The 21,483-nt window shown below is 39.5% G+C and overlaps 2 protein-coding genes across 2 annotated transcripts in view; both read left to right on the forward strand.

Annotated features, from left to right (window-relative positions):
- tbc1d14 (TBC1 domain family, member 14) overlaps positions 1–4,033 on the forward strand; it is a gene marked incomplete at its 5' end in the record, with an annotated part of 46,559 nt that extends 42,526 nt beyond the window's left edge. Inside the window, 2 exons of the mRNA XM_079257511.1 lie at positions 1,314–1,572; positions 1,655–4,033. Of these exons, the coding sequence (XP_079113637.1) occupies positions 1,314–1,572; positions 1,655–1,723 (328 nt within the window). The 3' untranslated portion in view covers positions 1,724–4,033. The remainder of the gene's footprint in view (positions 1–1,313; positions 1,573–1,654) is intronic.
- Positions 4,034–13,677: 9,644 nt separating this feature from the next.
- Positions 13,678–18,378, forward strand: LOC306769012 (uncharacterized protein; the record flags this gene model as incomplete). Its single annotated transcript, XM_079257512.1, has 7 exons — positions 13,678–13,754; positions 14,036–14,147; positions 15,959–16,033; positions 16,298–16,428; positions 16,513–16,618; positions 17,805–17,896; positions 18,353–18,378. Exons 1-7 carry the CDS (start codon positions 13,700–13,702, stop codon positions 18,376–18,378), a joined length of 597 nt encoding a protein of 198 aa, XP_079113638.1. The 5' UTR covers positions 13,678–13,699.
- Positions 18,379–21,483: the final 3,105 nt, after the last annotated feature.

Below are 21,483 nucleotides of genomic sequence, written 5' to 3' on the forward strand. Positions count from 1 at the left end.
AATGTAAAATGTTTGGAGTTAGTTGCCATTCTGTCCTCTGACACGGGGAGAGATGAAGATGCGTCTGCTTCCGCCTACATGCAGAGTGCACTTTGTGCTCCATCCTGTTAAAAAGCTCTTGTGTCACGTTAGTCGTGTCTTTCTGAGTAAACAGGAAGGGCTGATGTGAAGACAGGGTCTGTGTAGACAGGGTCTGTGTCAGTGGGCTCAATGGTTATAGTGGAAATTTCTAGTTCTAAGAACACTCAGTTAATAAGAAACATCAAGACGTTTTTACACTCAGATGCCACTTAATCAGCTCCAGTCTTGCCATTTAATTCTTGGTAAATTCAAGCGGAGGCAGAGAAACCATTGGAAGGTTATGAGTTCCAGTATTGATACAGTGGGTTGAAATGAAACGCTGTGGAACAGCTAAAGATGAATCATTTGCTAATGGAGAAGCAGAAAATGGAGTTTTAAATAGAAAAGTTGTGGATCTGAAGCTGGTGCAGTAATGTGCTTTACTGGACATGGCATACTGGTGCACCGTGGTGGAGCAGTTTTCAGCTCAGTATGACCAGTCAACCAATCACTGAGCTGAATTTCTACGTTGTCAAACCCGCATTTGGTCTGAAGGGTTTTATCCAATCACAAGACGGATTTACACTTTTACAAAAAGCTTATTAACCAAGAAACATTAGGAGTTAGAAAGACTGAAAGTCATGACACACACCTTCTGGGAGCACTGGAGAGTTTCTGAGTTGAGTGTGTGAGGAGTGTGTGAGGTGGGTCAAACGGTGCAGGAGGCGAACCGGTGGATCTGCATTCACACTAATAATCCTCTGGAGGCGCTGTGAGCAACAATCAGACGGAAGTGTTGGACATCTGGTGAATATTTCTTCTGCAACGTTAAAGAACAACCAACAGAACTGTGTTGATCACATGTTAAAATGTCCACACTATGAAGTAACACAAGTTATTCATGCCAAGCAGGCAGGATGGCTGAGTTCACGCAGATGGAGTGGCAGCGATGCTAGAACCCAGCTGGACAGGAGTTTACTGTGTGGATTTATATCAGCTTAGTCAGGACGGACCACCGTGGTCCGGACCACCAGGACTGCTTGTTGATTCTGACAGTAGATCCAGAACTAGTGAGTGTTTGTGTTGATGGAGCCTTTAGTGTCCCCTAAGGGCCCCAGAATGCTGTAACTGGAGCACAAACCAGTTAGGAGATAAAACCATCTCATCAGGAGTGGACCGCTCTGCCGTTACAGAGAGTTGATTTATTCTTTTTGACTGAACAACCATCATGATTCCTCCTCCTCCTCCTCCAGGATCTTCACTCTGTACAGCAAGTCGCTGCCTCTGGACCTGGCCTGTCGGGTTTGGGACGTGTTCTGCAGGGATGGCGAGGAGTTCTTGTTCCGCACGGCGCTGGGCCTGCTGCGTCTCTACCAGGAAGTCCTGACCTGCATGGACTTCATCCACATGGCTCAGTTCCTCACCCGGCTGCCTGACCTCATCCCAGCCGAGCAGCTCTTCCAGCACATCGCTGCTGTTCACATGAGCAGCCGCAACAGGAAGTGGTCACAGGTGCGTTTTTCCAAAGATTCCTGTCCTTCTCGCTGTCTGCAATAAACTAATCACATGACCCCCTCCCTGCCGTCGTCTTCAGGTCCTGCAGGCGCTGACGGAGCAGAAGAAGTCTGGAGTGAAGCAGTCTGGTGCTGAAGCGCTGAGCTGAGATCAGAAGCAGCCCAGTCAGGCTGCAGCTGCTGGGATCCAGAAGGGTCTGTCCCTGATGAGGCAGGAAAAGGAAAACGAGGCCTTATTTAACTCCCACTCCCCTTCCCACCTTCTCTCAGCCCCAAAACCCAGCAGTGGACTGGAAACTGTAGCTGGGACAAGGTGAAGAATGTAACACACTCCCACATTCATGTCTGGACCAGACTGACTCAGACCTCCACAGTTCCTACGTCCACTCAGCGCCTCCGCTATCGCTACGACGCGTAACTCCTCGGTCTTTAGATGAATAAAAGTCAGGGAAAGTCACCGTCATGGTTTCAGACCAACAAACTCACCTGTTTCCTTTCTGTGGCAGCTGGAAGCGTTTGTCTTGTTCACTCATCATGAATATCCTCCGAGGTTCATTTCTGTCACACTCAGTCATTCCAGGAAACCTTTTTTAGGCTAAAACCCATAAAAATCGAGTGTTGCTGAAACAAAATGCACGTTCCTAGAGATGTCTGATCTGCTGGAGGCGCATTTGAGCTCGGTGTTGATGTCTTTTGTCTAACTATTTAATATTTATCCAAACACTGACGAGAGGTAACGATGACTCAGAACCAGCTAAATGAAGACTGTAATGAAGCTTTTCTCAATCCAACGTTTGCAGACTTGTTTTTAAAAACGCTCTCATTGAGTTGGAAGCTTTGCTGCTTACGCCATGTTGACCTGAAGAAAGGGAAAGTTTTCCCTCTAGAGGACAACTGGGAGTTAAATCTCCCAGTTTCATTTGAAGGAATTGTTTTCTTATGTTTTAATGTTGAGGTTATGACAGAAAAAGCCACTTTAAACTGGTGAAGTCCTGATTCACAGCCGTATGTCTGACCGCATCGCTGGAAAAATGCTTCTGTTCTGGAAACAGTTTCCCTTTTTAATTGAACCTGGTATAAAAAGCTGTCAGTTGAATTAAAAACTGTAAAAGAAACCTGCAGATTTTCAGACAAGCTCTGCAGTTTAAAGCTGTTTTTGTGACGACACGATATCCTCCAAGCCAACCGTTGTTTTGATGCAAACTGATGTGCTAATGCTAACGGTTTTAACGCACTTTAATACGAGCTTCGTGTCGGACCAAACCAGCAGGTTTAAACCTGCAAACAACCACTAACTTCCTTGTTTCATGCACCTGCTTGTTCCTCCTCACGGTGTGAAAACATGTAGAAAGCATCCATTTGTGGCTTCGATATGTGAAAAATAAAAACATTATTCTGACATTTCAGAGGCCACCTGGTCTGTGTGTAAACCGTGTCGTCTGTGGCCCTGACGGTGTATTCACACTGTGGTAAATGTGTCACTCCGCCTGGCCAGACGTGGGTGATGGCTCATATCTACAGTTCTGTAGAGGAGAAAATACAAAGTCTTATTTTTCCCAGAAAGGGAGGATTTTTCTGTCTTTTAAAGCCCATTTGTTGCTGAAGCTGGTGAAAATGAATTAAAAACGAGACGTTTGTAGGTGGGCGTGTTGTGCTTTTTGCTCATGACGCTGCTTCCTCGTGTTGTGCTGCTGATGTTTCCCTGTCCGGTTATATTCCTGACACTTCTGTGATATTAATATTGAGGTCAGACTTCTGCGTCGGGCACAGCCGAGGTATAAAACATGTTTTTTAGGTTCTAAAAAACACGACCTTGTCATCGTCACCTCGGCTGCTTTGTGGCTGCTGGTAGATTTGTGTGTGTGTGTGTGTGTGCAGCAGACTTTTAACACACCCCCTCACCTTCCCCCCACTCCTTTACTGTGGTCACACACCGCAGGACTGCAATAAAGTTTTTTGCACAAACATGTCAGCGTTCGAGTTGAGCTGTGCCTCCCATCACCTCTGTCAGACAGGCTTCTAACAGGTGTCACTTTTCCATCCTTTTTATTTTCCACCCCCCCTCACATTACCATGCTAAAGTTGCTGTGTAGGTGTTTTATTTCTGTATGTCTGCAGTATAATTATATTTATCCAAAGATCTTATTGGTAAATTGTAACGATAAAGCCGCAGTGTATCAGCTCTATCAACGGTTTCTGTTGTCGTTGGTCCACAGAACCTAAAACCTAAAATGAAACTAAATTTAAATAAGAATGAATATCTTGCCTAATCAGTTCTGTTTGCTGATGTCTTGCTTTTATTTGTTGTCCTCTTGACTTTAATTTCCTTTCCTAAGAGACCCGTTTACTGTAAAGGAATGATGGACATGTGGAGGCAGCAGAAGGGTCCTCATGAAACTGTATCTCACTTGAAATGTATAGAAATGGTTTTATTATAATAAAAATATGTACATATTGAACCAGGAGCTGCTTTGTGTGTTTTTTTATGTGTGAAAATGTCATAAAGAGAGCGTGGTTGTGGTTATGCTGATTAACATGATGCAGCAAGTCTGAGCTGCAAACATGAAAATGATCCAACGATTTTAAAGGTGAACCACGTTAACCACGCGTCAGCCTCTTTCTGCGTTTCTCATTTCCGATAAACATCTTTACTAAAACTTCTCAACATTGAAAGGATTATCTTAGTAATATAAAATCTGATCTCAGGGTTTGTTGTGGTTTTAATGAGACAACTCGATGTAAGAGTTCTGTCACTTTCACCGAACTTTTACCTTTGTATGGCTAAGTGTTGCACAGTTCCAGGTACAAATAAAACATATGTATGGATTAAGTCTAAAACCCTAAAAAAAATACCAGTTACTTTTATTTATTTATTTTTTTATTTAAAAAAAATTTTTTTTTTGGGTCACTTTTACACGAACAAAACTCTTGTCCCACATTTTACGCATCGACTGAGGAACCATTTGGATTTCTGTAATTCCTAATCATCCATGGACAGAAGTGACCAAGGTCAATACAACCGTCATGGCTCCACGGAGGCTGATCAGTTCAGTCATTCATTCATTCATTCATTCATTCCAAACCACTTAGTCCGATGAAGGGTCGCGGGATGCTGGAGCCTTTCCAGCAGTCTTTGGGTGAGAGGCGGGATACACGCTGGACAGGCCTCCTGGTTAGTTTATGCATAATAAAATGTTAACGAACTCTTAGCAGAATGAGTTAATAGTAAAGACTTAACTACCCATCTCTTCTCTGTGATTGGTCAGAGATTACAGACGTCTGATTGGTTCATAAGTAAGCATGTAAAATGTGGGACAAATATTTAGTTTTGGTAAAACTGATACCAGGGTTCTGGTGGTACTGACAGTATTTATCTACAAATCGGATGGTTGGCAGATCCCGTGGACGTGCAGCACCGCATTCTGTCGAGGAGGTTTCTGAAGACCTCAGATCAAGGTTTAGGTCCTAACGAGAATCTGACCAATAAAAATCTGTCCTGTAGGAAGGCCTGTGAGAGAAGGCCAGGATGTGGGATTATTTCTACACCAAAGTGTCTGAATGTCATGTTTAGAAAACCAAAATAATTCTGTAGAGACAGAATATGAACACGTCTGGGGAAGTTAAAACTTTGCATAAGAGTCTCTTTCATTGGTAAAACACGGTGGTGGTAACATCATGGTGTGGGCAAACGTGTTGCCTCAGTGTTTGTCTCAGCTCTGGAGTGAATCAAACAAAACGGCAAACTTACACCGGGGCTTTTAATCAGGATGAAAAACAAGAACAATGTGATATTTTGTGTATTTTCAGCCTGTTTCGGGGCTTTCCTCTTCATCTGCTGCCTTCAAAGTTTTTATAGAAGCATTAGAAATGTTTGTATGTCGGGTCTGAGCAACACTTTGGGGCTAACCACAGGTGTGTTTCCTCTGTGACCTACCGATGCAGTGTGACAGAGTGGAAAGTTTCCATCGTAACCACAGCCGCCCTCCTTTCACACACTATCGACACACCTTTTTCTGTCTTGATAAATGTGACACCATATCCTCTTTTGTTTAAAAGCTTCTATTTGTGTTTTGAGGAGCCGCTGTGGTGAAACTCTCCAACATCACCGTCTCCAGGGGAATATCGAGTCACCATGAGGACCGCTCACATCCTTCTGCTCTGCATCCTGGGAGCTGCGCTGTTCTCTGCAGTCGTCTGCAACAGTAAGATGGTCTCACATTGTGTAGTTCAGGCAGAGGAGGCGCCTCTAAAACCAGCCTAACCAGGATAAATGCTCTTTTATTCAGATGCGATTGGTCCTGATGATTGTTGCTTCCAGTTCTACCCGAGAAGGTTGAACAAAAATCTCATCAAATCCTATTATGTGACTGATCACCGCTGCCCCAAGTCTGCAGTCATGTAAGATCTCCAGACTGGCTTTACCTCAGTCTCAGCACGTTTCACCTATTCAGTGCCACTTATTATGTAAATAGTCGACGGTTCATGAACACACTTTGTTTTATAGCTGTGTGTTTTATAAAAATGAAAATATTAAGTCTGAAAATGACGTTTGTGTCTCTGTCTCAGTTTTGTTACAAAGAAATTAGGTCGCCACATCTGTGTGGATCCGACTTTGTCCTGGGCCGAGGGCATCATGAGATCTGTGGACGAGAACTCCTTTTAAACGGCCGCCTGCTCATCCTGAAGACTTCTTCTGTTTGTCAGCAGTAAAATGAGATCATTGCTTTTTTATTAGCATGCATTTTACATGTTTTATATTATCCAACATTATAAACCTTGTTACATCACAGCTACTAGTTTGAAACTGTTGCTTTTTTCTTCTGAATATCTGTAAATGTAAAAAATAATTAATCATTTTTTATTTTAAATAAAAACTATTTTTCTCACAAGTTACATTTCTTCTTTTTACTTTGATGAGAAAAATAAAATTGTAATTTAGAGCTAATTTTTAAAAACACGAAACATGACTGAAACTGACTTTTAACTCATATTTAAATATAAATAAGGTACAAATGTTTCTATTAATCCCTCTTTTGTTTTATTTTATTTCCCGGTAATCTATTTATTACTATTTATCAGGAATGTATTCTGTAGAAAACCTCAGAGAAGCGTGAAAATCAGTTTGCTCTAAACAGTTTTATTCATCTTCATAGACTGGACTTAATCTGGAATATTTCTGCAGACTTCTTGATCGGCTTTTCCAAGTCCTCTGTTGGATTTTTCTGCCTTTTGCTTTCTGTAAAGATGATTCCACCGTCTGGGAGGATCCATGCCTCCTTCAGACCAGTTGAGACATGTTAGTCCTGTTCCTGTGTCAGGTGGACAGAGGTGGACAGAGGTTTTCAGCCCTGTTTCCCCGCAGACTGGCTTAAGACCAGCCGTCCTTCCATGGAGACCATCGATGAGGCCTAAGTTAACAGCAGATTTAAGACTCTTTCGGGATCCTTTGCTGGTTTATTCCTGTTTTCTGGTCCTGTTCAGCTGCAGGTATTTTATGCCTGACGCTGTTACCTTCAAGGGGAAGGTGGGGTCATTTGTGCCAAAGGGCAATGAGGTTCACTGCTATTAACATATTAGAGATAATTTACTGTATGAAGCTTTAAAACTTTTACTTTAGCTGATCAGTAATACACTTCTTTTGTTTTTATATGATATATTTGATCACTAACTCAACACACATAAAGATTTTGACTGATTTCTGAAAACCTCTCAAATAAACAGCCATATCCATATTTCAGTCATCCAAGCTGAAATGTCTCAAGTTTTCTCTTGTTTAGTTTTCTTGTTCTTATTTTGTGTTATTTAGGAAAAATTAAAATCTTTTTGTTTTACAACAATCTCTGTTAGCATTAATAATCTCCAGCTCCAAAGCTTCTGGTGTGAAGAAACCAGGTCTCGGTCAAACAGACAGGAATAATGTGTTCATCAGTCATCCACCTTTCACCAGAGTTTCAGACATACGCTTAAATCCAGTCATCAGCCCGCTGCTTTACCGTCGCCAAAATGTCTGTTGGCTGACACTAGTTTGTCTAAAAACCCTGAACACGCAAAGGTCTGGCTGCAAAGACATTTAATTCAATTCAATTCAATTCAATTCAGTAAATTAAATTAATTCAATTCAATTAAACTCAATTCATTTAAATTAATTAAATTCAATTCTATTCAATTAAGTTAAATTCAATTTAGTAAATTCAATTCAACTCAATTCAATTCAGTAAATACAATTCAAGTAAACTCAATTCAATAAAACTCAGTTCAGTTCAGTTTAAGTTAAATTCAATTCAGTAAATACAATTTAATTCCATTCAATTCAATTCAATTCAGTTAAATTCAATTTAATTCAATTCATTTAATTTAATTTTATTTCAATTCAATTCAGTAAATTTAATTCAATTCAGTTAAACTCAATTAAGTTCAATTCACTTCAATTCAATTCAGTTCAAATTTGCATGGCACAAAATGAAAATTATTTTAAAATTACAGATAGTAATAATATTCATAAGTACTATCTTTGGTTAGTCCATGGGAGAAAGTACTATGGGGACAACAAGTACACAATAAAAAAAAAAAAAACACAATAAAACACAAGTAAAAAAAATCTGTAAACATGTTGATAGAAATGACCAAGATACCCAGTTTAGCTAGTTCTTAAACGCCAGGAGAAGTTCCGGGTTTTCAGACCGGACTTAAACTGATCCGGGGAGTGTGAGGCGCTGACAGAGAAACAGGCTGTTCCACCGTCTGAAACTTCCTGCTGCAAAGTCACGACAGTTTTAAGTTAAGCAGTTACTTTGGACTGTCGTCATGTGTTGAATAGAAAAACAACATTTATGAGAAATTTGCCAAATCAAATCAAGTCTCATGAACTTAAAATCATAATTTCATGTTTGTAAAGGTTTGACAGACTAGTTTATGTATGTTTTAGTGAAGCAGACAAGTGAGATTTTACAGTTTACCTACAATACAAAAACTCAGCTGTACAGCTAAAGAAATGCAGAGGTTCACATTCCCTTTCAGACTTGATAAGTGGTTGGCAGCAGGTCCAATCTGTGCAGACATTCACCTTTGTGTTCATGTGGCGCTCGGTCTTGTTGATGTCATAAACTATCTTTACGTAAACTGTGGTGGTTTATGGTGGTCCAGCCAGAAGGGAAAAGAAATGGGATTTAAAATCACCTTTTTCTTATGAATCTGTGAGATTTAGTCTCTGGTGTTAAATAAAAACATTTAATCAAATGACCTGTTAGAACTGATCAAATCTTCACTAAAAATGCAATCATATCCAAAACATGATTTTATGATGGGAATAAATAATGGCTGATTCCAGGTAACCAGGATTATAACAGTCATATTTTCTTAGAAAAATGGGGTTCATTTTCATGTAACCATTGGTTACCAAAAGGATCAAGTGCTGCAGTTAATCCGGAGCAAGTCGCGTGCCCGCCCGTGTGTGTTGAAGATGTCAGACAACAGACATTAACAAGAGGCATTCCACCCTCTCATACCGAAATCCTCTCCGATGCAGGTTCTCATACCTGGACATGTTTACCTGGCAAGTGTCATTCAGCTGGTTACATAAATATTTTATCTAAACTTATACATGACTTACCCAGCTGCTGTGCAACAATTACTCTGATGTAAACTGGGATTCGACAGTGTCTCTGTTGCAAATCATTTTTATAAATTTCAGATTGCTGCTTCATCAGCTGTGGCAACAGAGACATGGCCAGAACCAAGGAGGGCGTGAAGAGGCAGGCTAAGTCGTGGGACATCCATGTTTGAAGAAAGGTGGGTGGTTTGTGCGTCCAGTGAAAGATGAACAATGACAAAAGGATTCCATCTTGTTAGATGTATGAATACATTTTTATATCTGCTTCCTGAATGAATGGATATGATTAGCAGCTGTGCTACAGCACCGCTCAACAAGCTGAAGGAGACCGATGCCATGAACCTTCAACTTCTAAGTAATGCAGTGCCAGACATGAGGTCAGCGGATCCTGGCCCACTGGCAGCAATGTGCCATAGAGTAGACCAACAGTTTGTCAGGAAATCCAGGTTTTCATCCCAAGTTTTGAGACAGAAATCTTTAAATGAATTCAGTGTTTATGGGAACAACTTGAATTAAGTTCAAGCTGCGAGGAACAGACATCAGATTAAATGGAAATGACCTGAAACATGACTCATTTCTTTATTTAAGCCTTTGAAAACAATGAAATGGAATTATTTAGGTTTTGTGACACTTATCAGTGCTGTAAAAACAGCAGACCATTCACAAGTCCAGACCATGCCAGAAAGACCAGTGCCTGGACCAGTACCAGAACAGGCTGCTCATCACCTGCTGACTGTGCAACGGTGTGTGACGAGCTGAAATCTGACATGACCTGACTGGACATGTGGTGAAAGATGCTACAACTTTTATTTGGAAGTGATTGTTGGGAAGATATTTAATCTGGGGAGTAAAAGAAACGGGCAATTACTGCAGAAAATTTGAAGAAGTGCTTTGTTTGGGGTTGGCTGACACAATGCACCGCGTATAAGCCTGTTGGGTTCGTCAGACAACGGACTAAAGACTCTTTGTTGCTGATGTGTTAGTCTGTCGTTCCTACGTTAAAGGTTGAGAATTTTTTTATCCAACAAAAAGACATTAAAAAAATCCCCACATATTTAATAGTAATAAAATCTTTTATCTTTTTTATGGGTTATCTGTTTTATGGGTTGAAGATTTGAGGCTTGAAATCAACACCAGAAGGTTGTAGACTCACATAAAACCACATCCTTCTTGCTGTGAGACGCTTTTTGCTGCACAGAAACCAGGTAAAGCCTCAACAGATTTTGACTTGAGCCAAATGAAAACCGATTAAACACAAATGAATTATTACACTGAAATCTACTTTTAGTTCAGAATACCATCTAAATGCCTTGTTCTTTAATCATGAACACATTTCAGAAACCAATGACAAAATTACTTAAAAAAATTGAGTAAAAGTTTTGATGTTTGATGACGATGCAGACCAACTGTCAACAAATCATAGAGATCATTTAAAATAGGTTGTGTCCAATTAATTTTTTAGACTTTTGATCAAGTTAAAGCAAGAGAAAATTAATATGAAAATGACATTGGATGTGACAGCTAGCACACTTTGTTGGCTTCTGTGTGTGTGTGTGGGTGTGTAAGTGTGTGAGAGCATACAGTGAATACAAACAGTACTTATGTAAAATAAAGCATAACATTTGCTTGGTAATGTATATATAGATATAGAAATAAAGATGCCAAGTTCCCTCCATGAGCACCTGACAGCACAAATGAACCATCTGCTGAAGGATGGGACCAGCCTGAATGGCTGACAAGTTGGAGAAACAGACCCCCAGAAAGAAGCAGTCCCATCCAACGGATGACCTGCCTCTCCACAGCATGGAAGCTGCTATGTTGCATCATAGCAGTTAAGATAAGTGGGCACATGGATCAATACATGACAGAGACACAGAAAGGCACTGGTAAAGGAACCAGAGGAGCCAAACACCAGCTGCTGGTTGACAGAACAGTCCCCCAACTCCGCAAAACCAGACAGACAAACCTGTGCACCGCCTGGATTGACTACCTGAAAGCCTGCAACTCAATGCCTCACATATGGATCCTGGAATGTCTGATGTTGTAAAGAGATCAACGGCAGTCTGACAGCCTTGGTTGGAAACTCAGACTGTGGTGGACCAGCCTGGAGGCCAACTTTGAGCCAATTGCACAAGTCTGCATCATATATGGCCCATACCGAGGAGATGCCCTGTCCCCGCTGCTGTTCTGCATAGGCCTCAACCGCCTCAGCTGATCAATCAACAAGATCAATTCCTGGCTATGGATTCCACCTCAGGAATGGGGCCGCCATCAGCCACCTCCTCTACATGACATCAAGCTGTACGCTAAGAGTGAGTGGGACACTGATCTACGGAAGACAGTCCATATAGAGGACACTGCAGTCCTGGACTACAAGCACCTTGGCATCTCACAAGCAAAGAGCAAGCATGAAGAGGGCACAAGGAAAGCTGCCACAACCAAACATCTGCAGCGAGTAAAGAAAACAGTGAGACATCAGCTCAATGGCGAGAACAAGATTAGAGAGCTAACAGATAAACCAGCAGCATTAAAAACATAACCTCCAGGAGGTGGTAGTACCAATGGGAAGGCTGTGTGTGTGTGTGTGTGTGTGTGTGTGAGATAGAGAGAGAGAGAGTGTGAAAGGGTGAATGTCACATCTTGCGTAAAAAGGCTTTGAGTGGTCGACACATAACAATAATCACCAATTTATTTTTCGGTGGTCGGATAATGTGATCGGTGATCGGAGAGTTTGGCAGAATAAAAAGACCTTTCAGGTTGGAGCTTCAGGATTTATCAACACTAAACTTAAACTTTTCACTGCTGCGATTTAATGAACACAAAATCATCACAGAACAGCCATCAGAACAGTGACGGGAAGTTTTCAGCCTTAACTTCCTTCCTTCTGTGCGACTGCTTGATCAGATTGTGAGGCTCCTCTATGACTGAAGGGTTGCACGTCGCCTGAAGAAACACGGTTTGCATGACTGGAACTTGACAGTGGTTGGATCCAGATCCATGATGGTCCTCTTCTTCATCAGTCAGCTGCTTTTCATGACTCTTCTGCTCCAGGCAGCTGAAGAAAGTGAGTTCAGTGTCTGATTTCGTTACACATTACATTACACATACAGTCAGTTTAACTCATAATAAAGCTGATTTATATATAAATATTTATTGTACTTTAAAGTTAAACCAATCAGTTTATAAATGGAGGAATATGTGTTGTGTTTCAGACAAAGTGTGAACTTTTGTGGCAAAATTCCAGTAGTTTCATGTGAATTTAAGCACTTATATGGGATTGCTTCTTTGCTTCTTAAAGTTCCCAAAAATTCACAACTCTTCAGATTATTGGGAAAGTTTTGTTTTTTTTAAACTGTTGTAACCGAGTTCTACCTCTATTGATGGTGTAAAGAGATGAAAAAGCACGCCAACCTAAATCACCATCAGTCCAAACCTAGGACAAACTACAAAAGCAGGTAGGTGTGGCAACTGAAGGAACAGAGTCAAAAAAAGCTAGTAAAAACATGTTTTATTTGACAAACTACTTGTAAAAAAAAAAAAAAAAAAAAAAAAATATATATATATATATATATATAACAACTCTTAAAATGGGCTATAGCTCAATTTCTAGAGACATAAAGCGCCAGAAAGGCTTAGATCAGGTTAACTGAACCCCCCCCCCCCAAACAAAACAAAATAACACAACAAACCAAAATTAGTAACAAAACCAAACATTAGTAAAGAAATTAAGTCGTCCACTTAACCTAACCAAAGTCATCGGGCACCAATATTACAAAAACTGCAGTTAAGATTTACTGAGCACTGTACACACGCAGCACTGACCGATTGTATATTAAGAGCGAGAGCATAAATTAAACAGCAGAGGTCCACTGCAAATAGAAAAGGCACAGATTAAACTCATCCCATCCTTAAGTCACATAAGAGCGCAGCTACTCACTTGATCAGGTTGAGCCCCTATTCAAACGGAGCTCTGGACACCCCCACCGGCTCCTTTCCAACACCTCATTCATTCCAGCAGCCAGAAAACCTCTGGCGTGCACACCTTTTATCGATCACTAATCACGGGAGTCGGACGTAACGGGGAAGGGGAAGACGCACCGCTGAAGATGCGTTCAGGTGCATCACCCACAGTGGGAAACCCGACCACCTACCCCAGCTAGAGCCCATAACCTGGTTACACTGTAAACTTTTTAATCTAAAGAAGACTTTGCTACCTGTTTGGTTGCCGTCTCATCACTGATTAGAAACTTCCGTCTCCACAGACGAATGGAGGACACACATGACGCCTAAACCTGATGGGTCTGTGCGTTATGGGGAGTTCTGCCTTCGCATTCCTGACGACTCTCGGACCAGATCCAGACCTAAAACCCAGCTACCCACAGAGAAACCCAGAGAAGTCAAGCAGGAAACCAGAACACCTGATGTTCCAATACTGGTGCCTGAAAATGTCTTGGGAAGCTGGAAATCACCAGAGATGTCCTCTTCATATTATTTTGGCAACAAGGAACCATCAGAGATGGGCCCCTCTGAGGACTGGAAACCATCAGCGATGTCCCTCCATAGTCATAAACGTGAGCTTGTTTTGCTCTTTGACAAATGCCAGATTTCACAAATGATACTCAGTAGAAATTGTTTGACTTATAATGATTTTATTTAGAAATCCAACATTTTTTCCGACTTTAAAAGCATCATAGGTTCAAATATTTTGACATAAAACTGATGCTAAAAAAGGCCAGACCAGTGATAATAAATGTACTTCTTAATATTTTATATGTACATTAATTTATTGGAACATATCTTTTTTAAATCTATCCTTTGATGTTGTGACATTTTAATTCTGGGAAACCTGAAGCTAACGGATGTCGCTGCACGGATGAGAATAAGAAGCGTTCCGCGGAGACTTCCCGAGTCGTAGCCTGGGTGAAATGGCTCCCCAGTCAATCATGCAGTTCTGCTGAACATTTGTGAGTATGGGCCGATGGGAATAACTGGATCACGCTGCCACTTGTTTACTTCACAAGAAGAATACTTGTGACTGAAAAATGGGACAGAAAAAACAAAAGTCTCAATCTAGTTTCAATTAAATAAATAGTTTGAGTGCGTTACTTTGGGATTTTTCCAGTGAAGATGGGACTAAGTGGGGCTCCAGCATTGAGATAAAGACCCTTTGGTAAACACACACTAAATGGATAAATAAATAAATACACACTAATAAATAAATAAATAAAGGTTGAGGCTAACACTCACTTGACTTTGCTGCTGTAAAACAGCAGAAGCAACTTGAGGAGTAGAAACAACATCTGAGATGGACACCAAAAAGTGGAAACTGGAGACGTCTCTACTGCAGGAACTGATTTAATCTCTGGGATTATCTGAGATACTCTTCCTGGGAATCCACTCTTATGTCAGAGTTTATTGTTAGCTCAGACTGGAAACAGCTTGTTAAATGTATCATTTTAATCTATCATGAAGTTGTTTCCTTTCCGTCTTATTTGTATATCAAGCTTCATTAAAAAAAAACAAAAAAAAACAGTAAAAACATATTTCCACCATTCTATCTCATTTGCATTTTCTCAATGCAAATAAAAGAGCAGCTGTTTAAACATGATGGGAAAGGAGCATAAAAGGACCCTTAATATGACCCCAGTTCCAAAAAAATGAGCAATACTCATGAACTCATTTCTATTCCAACAGAACATAAAGAATGTAGCAGATGGTAAAACTGAAAAAATGTAATCATTTAATGGAAAAGATGAGACCATTTACAACCTGATGGCACAATTTACAATGTATCATACCGATACTTGATCCGAAAGCATTTCTTCTGGTATGAAGGAAAATTAACTCCCATCTAGATGATTACTAAAAATGAGCATTTGAAAAAAAACAAAAAAACAAAAACAAAAAAAAAACCAGCTTAACCCTTTAAAGCCCAAGCCATAAAAAGCAGGAAAAGTCCAATTTTTTTTAAATATGAGCTCTTTACAGGCCCTTTAACAAAACCTGAGGAGGATATTTACCATTATTACCATAGATAAGTCAAAAATATTATAGTGTAATCTTCTGGTTCCTGGAATTAGGGGACAGAAGTCATGTATCGGATTGTGTTCAACAGGATTTGAAGCTAACTTTTACCATAAAGTGTTGCAAAATGTCTCAGGAAATGCGTGCATTGAAATGTTTGGCTATATAGGTTTAAGGGCAGACAGCATCCATTACAGCATAGCAGAGTCTGGATCTATTTGAGGCATCATAAACCATAAAATACAGCTAAGATGATGAAGGACTTGATGAAAAGAACAACACTGCCCCAAAGATCCACCAGCAGATATCATCATACGTTTCCAGCCTGTTGGTAGGAGAGCTGATTTCCTCAGTGGTAAGCATGGCCCACTGCCAGCTTCTTTCAGTGTGTTTCTGCCATCACTTCCAACATCAGCTCATTAAAATAAAAGCTGAACTAAATATTTTTTGCACATTTAATATTTTATATATCTGTAACTGAAATGATTGTAAAGCAGAAGGTTTCCCTGCACAAACACAGCTGATCCAAATCAAATGGACCCAGCAGCTTCTTGTCAACCTGTTTCTGAGTTTCAATCAGGGGGGTCGGAGCATGGAGACAACAAAAACCTGCAGGATACTGGCCCTCCAGGACTGGAGTTTGACACCTGTGGTTTAGAGAGATAAACACACTGACTGTTAGCTTTTAGTTTTGTTGACTGTAGATTTATGCGAACTGTGTCAGATAATTACTCCAAGCCCTGTTTTACAGAGAGATTTTGGAGGATTGGAGGGAGGTTTGTGTGCCTAAATTCAGCCTCCTGACAGCCGTTGATAATATTGTTCGGTAAGTGTGCACTGGTTGCTGTGGAATACTGAAACTTTAAAGTTCTGCAGCTCTAAACAGAATAATCAGAAAATACGGATCCAACTCAGCAAAGTGTTGTTACACTGTAAGCGCTAATCTCACAGTTATTACATGGATTGTTAAAATCAGAAACATAATCTACTTAGTGATAAAAAAAAAAAAAGTGGCTATTTGCACGTCCTGGATGAAACCCCCCCCGTAAAGTCTGTTTGTTGATAAGACTGTGTTTCATCTTCATCCCAGGTCTTTGTCTAAACCTGCGACTGAGCCAAGGCCCACTGAAGAGTCCTCAGTTGATGAATTGTCCAGAACCACTCAGCTTGCAGCCATAGGAAAACACCAAGACTCAAAAGTCCCGTCTAACAATGTCCACAGTGAGTTCCACCATAACAAGGCCATCTAAACATGAAAACAAACTGTGGCACATTTTAAATGTTTACTCTGGTTTGGATTCTCAGTAGATTGCATTCCCCTCCTCTCAATCAGCTGGGATCATTTCGATCCAAAGACAGTCCAATCTCTGGATGTGATGATGCAGCCGTTTCCTTGTCCTCCTCATTTTTGGTAAGATTCCGGCTACAATTATTTCTTTATTTTTTATCTTTCTTTTGTTTTTTTGGGCTGCAACTGAGCCGATACTGGGAACTGATAAATTATCAGGTAAACACAAATTACAAAGCAATCAGATAAAAGTTCAGGTTCTACTGAATAAAATAACAAAACTCTGCTTATATTTTAATAAAGAAATGTTAAGCATGACTACATTTAGGGTACGCTGTAAAAAGACTTGTGTAAACTTGGAAAAGTAAAGAAACCAGCTGTTAAGTAAGAATATCTTTTAAATTGAAGAAACTTATATTTACATTTTGTGTGAACAGATTTAATTTATTATTTTGCTCTGATTAAGTTCGTCTTAGCTAACAGAATTTAGGTATAACAGCACTAACAGCATTAATTTTTAAGTAATTAATATTCTATTCATTCACTTTTCCTGTCATTGCGTTACTTCGTGTCGCGTTACTTCGTGTCGCGTTACTTCGTGTCGCGTTACTTCGTGTCGCGTTACTTCGTGTCGCGTTACTTCGTGGAACGTTACTTCGTGTCTTGTAACTTCGTGTCGCGTTACTTCGTGTCGCGTTACTTCGTGTCGCGTTACTTCGTGTCGCGTTACTTCGTGTCGCGTTACTTCGTGTCGCGTTACTTCTTGTCGCGTTACTTCGTGGAACGTTACTTCGTGGAACGTTACTTCGTGTCGCGTTACTTCGTGGAACGTTACTTCGTGGAACGTTACTTCGTGGAACGTTACTTCGTGGAACGTTACTTCGTAGCGGAACCAGAACTCACATTTGTGCCACATTTACAGTTTTAATTCCTTTTTTAACTCTGAATAAAAGTTAAATTCTCTTTAAAAATATGAAAAATGACCATATAAACACTTCATTCCGAATAAAAATGACCATTCAGAATGAAACGTAATTCCAAAGTAATTTGCTGGTTTATGCTCATTTTAGTGTTAAAAATGTGGTAGTTTTACAGTTACTGAGCGAACATGACTGGAAGGATTTGGAAATGCAATTTACACCAGGATAGCTCAGAAACTTTACTCACTTTCAAAGTTTGGAGCCTGATTTCATGCTCAGAACCAACAAAGCATTTACACTTTTAGCCATTAGTGACAGATGCATGAAAAGTAACTGGCAATGTAGAGAGAACAAATGAACAAATGTTTGTTTGTTTGTTTTGCTTACAGCATTGAGCTGAAAGACAAATCTGTGGCTTGTTTGGACCTATCTCATCTCATCACCGTCCTTCAGAAACTGGAAACCTTCCAATATCTCAGGGGTAACGCTGACAGCACCCCGAAAACCAGCTTGTCTTTTACTTTTATATTTCATTTTCACAAATATTTCCATAAAAATAAGATACCAAATTAAATACATTTTTTCAAACTAATAACCAAGAAATCCTGAATATTTTCTTTAATATACTTTTAAAATGAGAAAAACAAGTTTGACATTTTGTCTGAGAAACATCAGAGATTGTTTGTTTTAGTTCCAGCTTGTGAACTTTTTGTTTTTATCTTTTTAAGTTGATCTTGGGTGTCGCTGTCGACAAACAGCAGAGAAACATTCCAGTAAAACCTCCCAGAGCAAAAAAATTCGCATTTGGCCATCCAGTGAGATCTGCAGTTCAGCTGAATTCATGTAAGTTCTGTTGAAACTTTTGTTTGTGTTCCTAAAGTCTGTCAAAATTTATATCAACTCTTTCCATTTGATATGATCTTGTTTACCCCTGAAGGCAGCTCAGTCGTACAAGCAGCATGAGTTTTATCACACACATTGTGTAACTATTAGTAGTTACACAACATATTGCACATTAAGTTACATTGGGCTGTGGCCATCTGTTTCAGTGCTGCGTACTCAGAGATGACATGATGGCATACTTTGCACACATTTATCTTTTGTCCTTTTCTATTTTTCTTTTCTTCGTTTTCTCACCTGGGCAGCTAATTTTACTTTATATTTTCCATCATTCCATTTAACTCCTGTAATGAAGAACCCAGTCGCTCTGACACAATCCATGTTTATCTTCTGCTTCTGCATAAACGTGCTGTATATCGTGCATGTTTTTTTCCCCTCTCATGCAAAGTGCACCTTTTCTTAGACTTCGCCCTGGATGCTTGCCTACGTTGCCCAAACCAAAAACAGTCTTTTGTCATTATATTAACAAGCTTTTCATGGTATTTATGACTTTGCTCCGCATGTCGGTAGATAAAATGCAGAAGTGCAGAAGTACAAGGGGAAAGAAAGACAGTTAGCCACTGAATTATACTGGACACAGTAAAATATAAGATAAAACTTATGCCATAATATTTTGTTTGTTTGTTCTACACTTTCCTAAGTAGCTTTATTCTTCTTTACCTTTTACTAATTAAATTAAAAACTATATTATTGTTGCAGTGAAACTCTTGAGGATGGCAGAGAGTTGTGTGTGACTTCATCCATCCTTACCAAATACTTTGATACTTAGTAAGTAAGGTATTTCTCTGTTTCTAAACATATTCTGAAATGGAAAAAAACTTTTACACTTAAAACAAATCTGTAAATCAATTTCTTCATTTTTCAGATTTGAAACATTTTTCAGACATGAACTCTCACGAGAAAAGTTTTATTATGAGTAAAGGGTCAGAAAAAACACTTTTTAAACATTTTTTTGGTTTAACAAGTTTTTAAACATTTATTAAAAGACAGTGGAGACATGAAAAGACCTGGTTATTACTCCTTTAAGGCTTTAATGGATGGAAAATTTGATATTAACTAATCAGAACTGGTTTCAGTGTGTAGATTTTTTATGAACATTGTCAACATGTTGTTTTGCACAGTAAACCGCTTATGCAACAAAAAAAAAAGAAAGAAAAAAAGACATTAAAGTCTTCAAGCTATTGCATATTAACAATCTTCTGCATTTCATGGCTATGAAAATGAACATATTTCCATCAGCAGTGTTGCTCTTCACAAGCTGTCAAGCTGTTTCATAAAATGTGTGGAGACTTCATGAAGACTAGATGTGTAGCAAAAAGCTCAGGATTTATTTTAAAGTCAACCTCTGAAGTATCGATAAGAGAAAAATTCTATTCATATGTCCTTACTGTAGAGTAATCCATTCTCATCTACAGGGGCTGTTGAAGTGAGATTAAAATAACTGTATTTAGTTGGGAGATTCAGTAAAAGGAAATGAAGGCTTGAGGAAAACAAATTCCATCTCCGTCGTCCTTACAGTGATGCAGTCACTACTGGAAAGGCAGCGTCGGGAAAAATCACCTCGAGTGACCAATTCCATACAAACAAAGGTGAGTTTTAACAATATTAACCAAACTTTTCTTTTTTTAAATCAAGTATGTTGAGTGTTTCCCATGTGTTATTATTTATGTGTTTATGAGGGCTCATACAAAGAGAAGTCATTGTTTCATGAATTGAAGCTTTAATTATTCTGAAACTGATGATTCTCTCTGTGAGACACTTTAACATGGAAAGTAATCTTCCAGAAACAATGTGCTCCTGTCCTCCTTTTGAAAACTGGAGCAGAATTAAGTCTGAGGATGTGAAAAAGCTCTCGATGGGTTTATTTCCTGGCTGTCACACCATGATCCAGTAAGCTTCCCACTTCTTTGATAAAACAAAACAATCATTTATGACCATAATTAATATGCATTAAGATGTATTTATTGTTATCTTAGCACCTTTTCTGAATTTATGATAAAGAACTTGTTGTAGATAATCAGTGAAATCACATTTCATATGCTTATATTAATAGTGAATTATATTTATTTTGCTCTCACAGTGTGGACCTGAATGATGGAGGAGAATTCTGTTTGGACTCTTCCCAGCCTTTATTCAGAGACCTGCTGGAGAAGTTGGACATGTAAGCAGAGCAAGTGCCACCAGTGTAGCTTGAGGTGGAGATTTTATCCCAACCATCCCGTGATCCTGGAATGCAACATTCATAAGTTGCTTTGAATTTTAATTTTCTGCTTGTATTCTTTCAATAATAAATGTTTGACTGACAGATCAACAATAACAGTAGAGTTTTTCTTAGTTTGTTTCAAACAGTGGAGCTGTAGACCGACATCAGAGGGAGAGGCAGACTGGGGCCAGCGACACACAGTCAGTCTCGTTGACTGATACCTAACAAAACTGAATGCTGTTCATAAATCAAAACATGCTTCAATCAGGTAACAATTTAAGCGTGTTGACACTCAGATTAGTTAGTTTTAACTGAACTGTACAGGTTACAGGTCACATTAAAAGCTGGAATCGATTTTGATGTTTTATCGTGGTTTTATTTCTACCATCACAAAAACCCGGCGGTTTAACAGGTGTGTGTACTTGTTGTATTCACACTTAGTCAGGTAAAGAGCTCCCCTCCTGACACTGAACGTGACTTCATCAGCTGTGGCCATCTCTACCTGAAAACACAAAGTTCTGAAACCAGGTTCCAGAGAATAGATCTGAAAATGTCACAGTTTCATCTTCCTTTTTACGATCCAAATACTTCTTTTCTGAACCAGTGATGCCATCAGACCATTAACCTGCATGAGTAAACCATGCCAAACAATGTCTTCTTCTTTTGGTGTATTTCTGTGGCAGCATTAGAGCTCCACTTACAGGCCTGACAGATGTACTACAGTATTTTCAGTGGTTTTATGTGGATGTGCTTTGTTCTTGTAGAGGTGGTCAAAATGATTTAACCCCCACTGAAAATTAGGTTTATTGCAAAAATCAACAAACTAGCAGCTGTTTGCAATAAACAAATAAGAGGAGATACATTTAAACAGCCAAACACAACTAATGACATGAATTGTTTCTCCAAGTTCAACAGAAAGTACCACTGAAAGCTGACGAGTCGCTGCTTCTTCTTGTTTGTTCCTT

The sequence above is a fragment of the Telmatherina bonti genome (assembly GCF_933228915.1).
Source record: "Telmatherina bonti genome assembly, chromosome: 18".
In the NCBI taxonomy this organism is placed as follows: Eukaryota; Metazoa; Chordata; class Actinopteri; order Atheriniformes; family Telmatherinidae; genus Telmatherina; species Telmatherina bonti.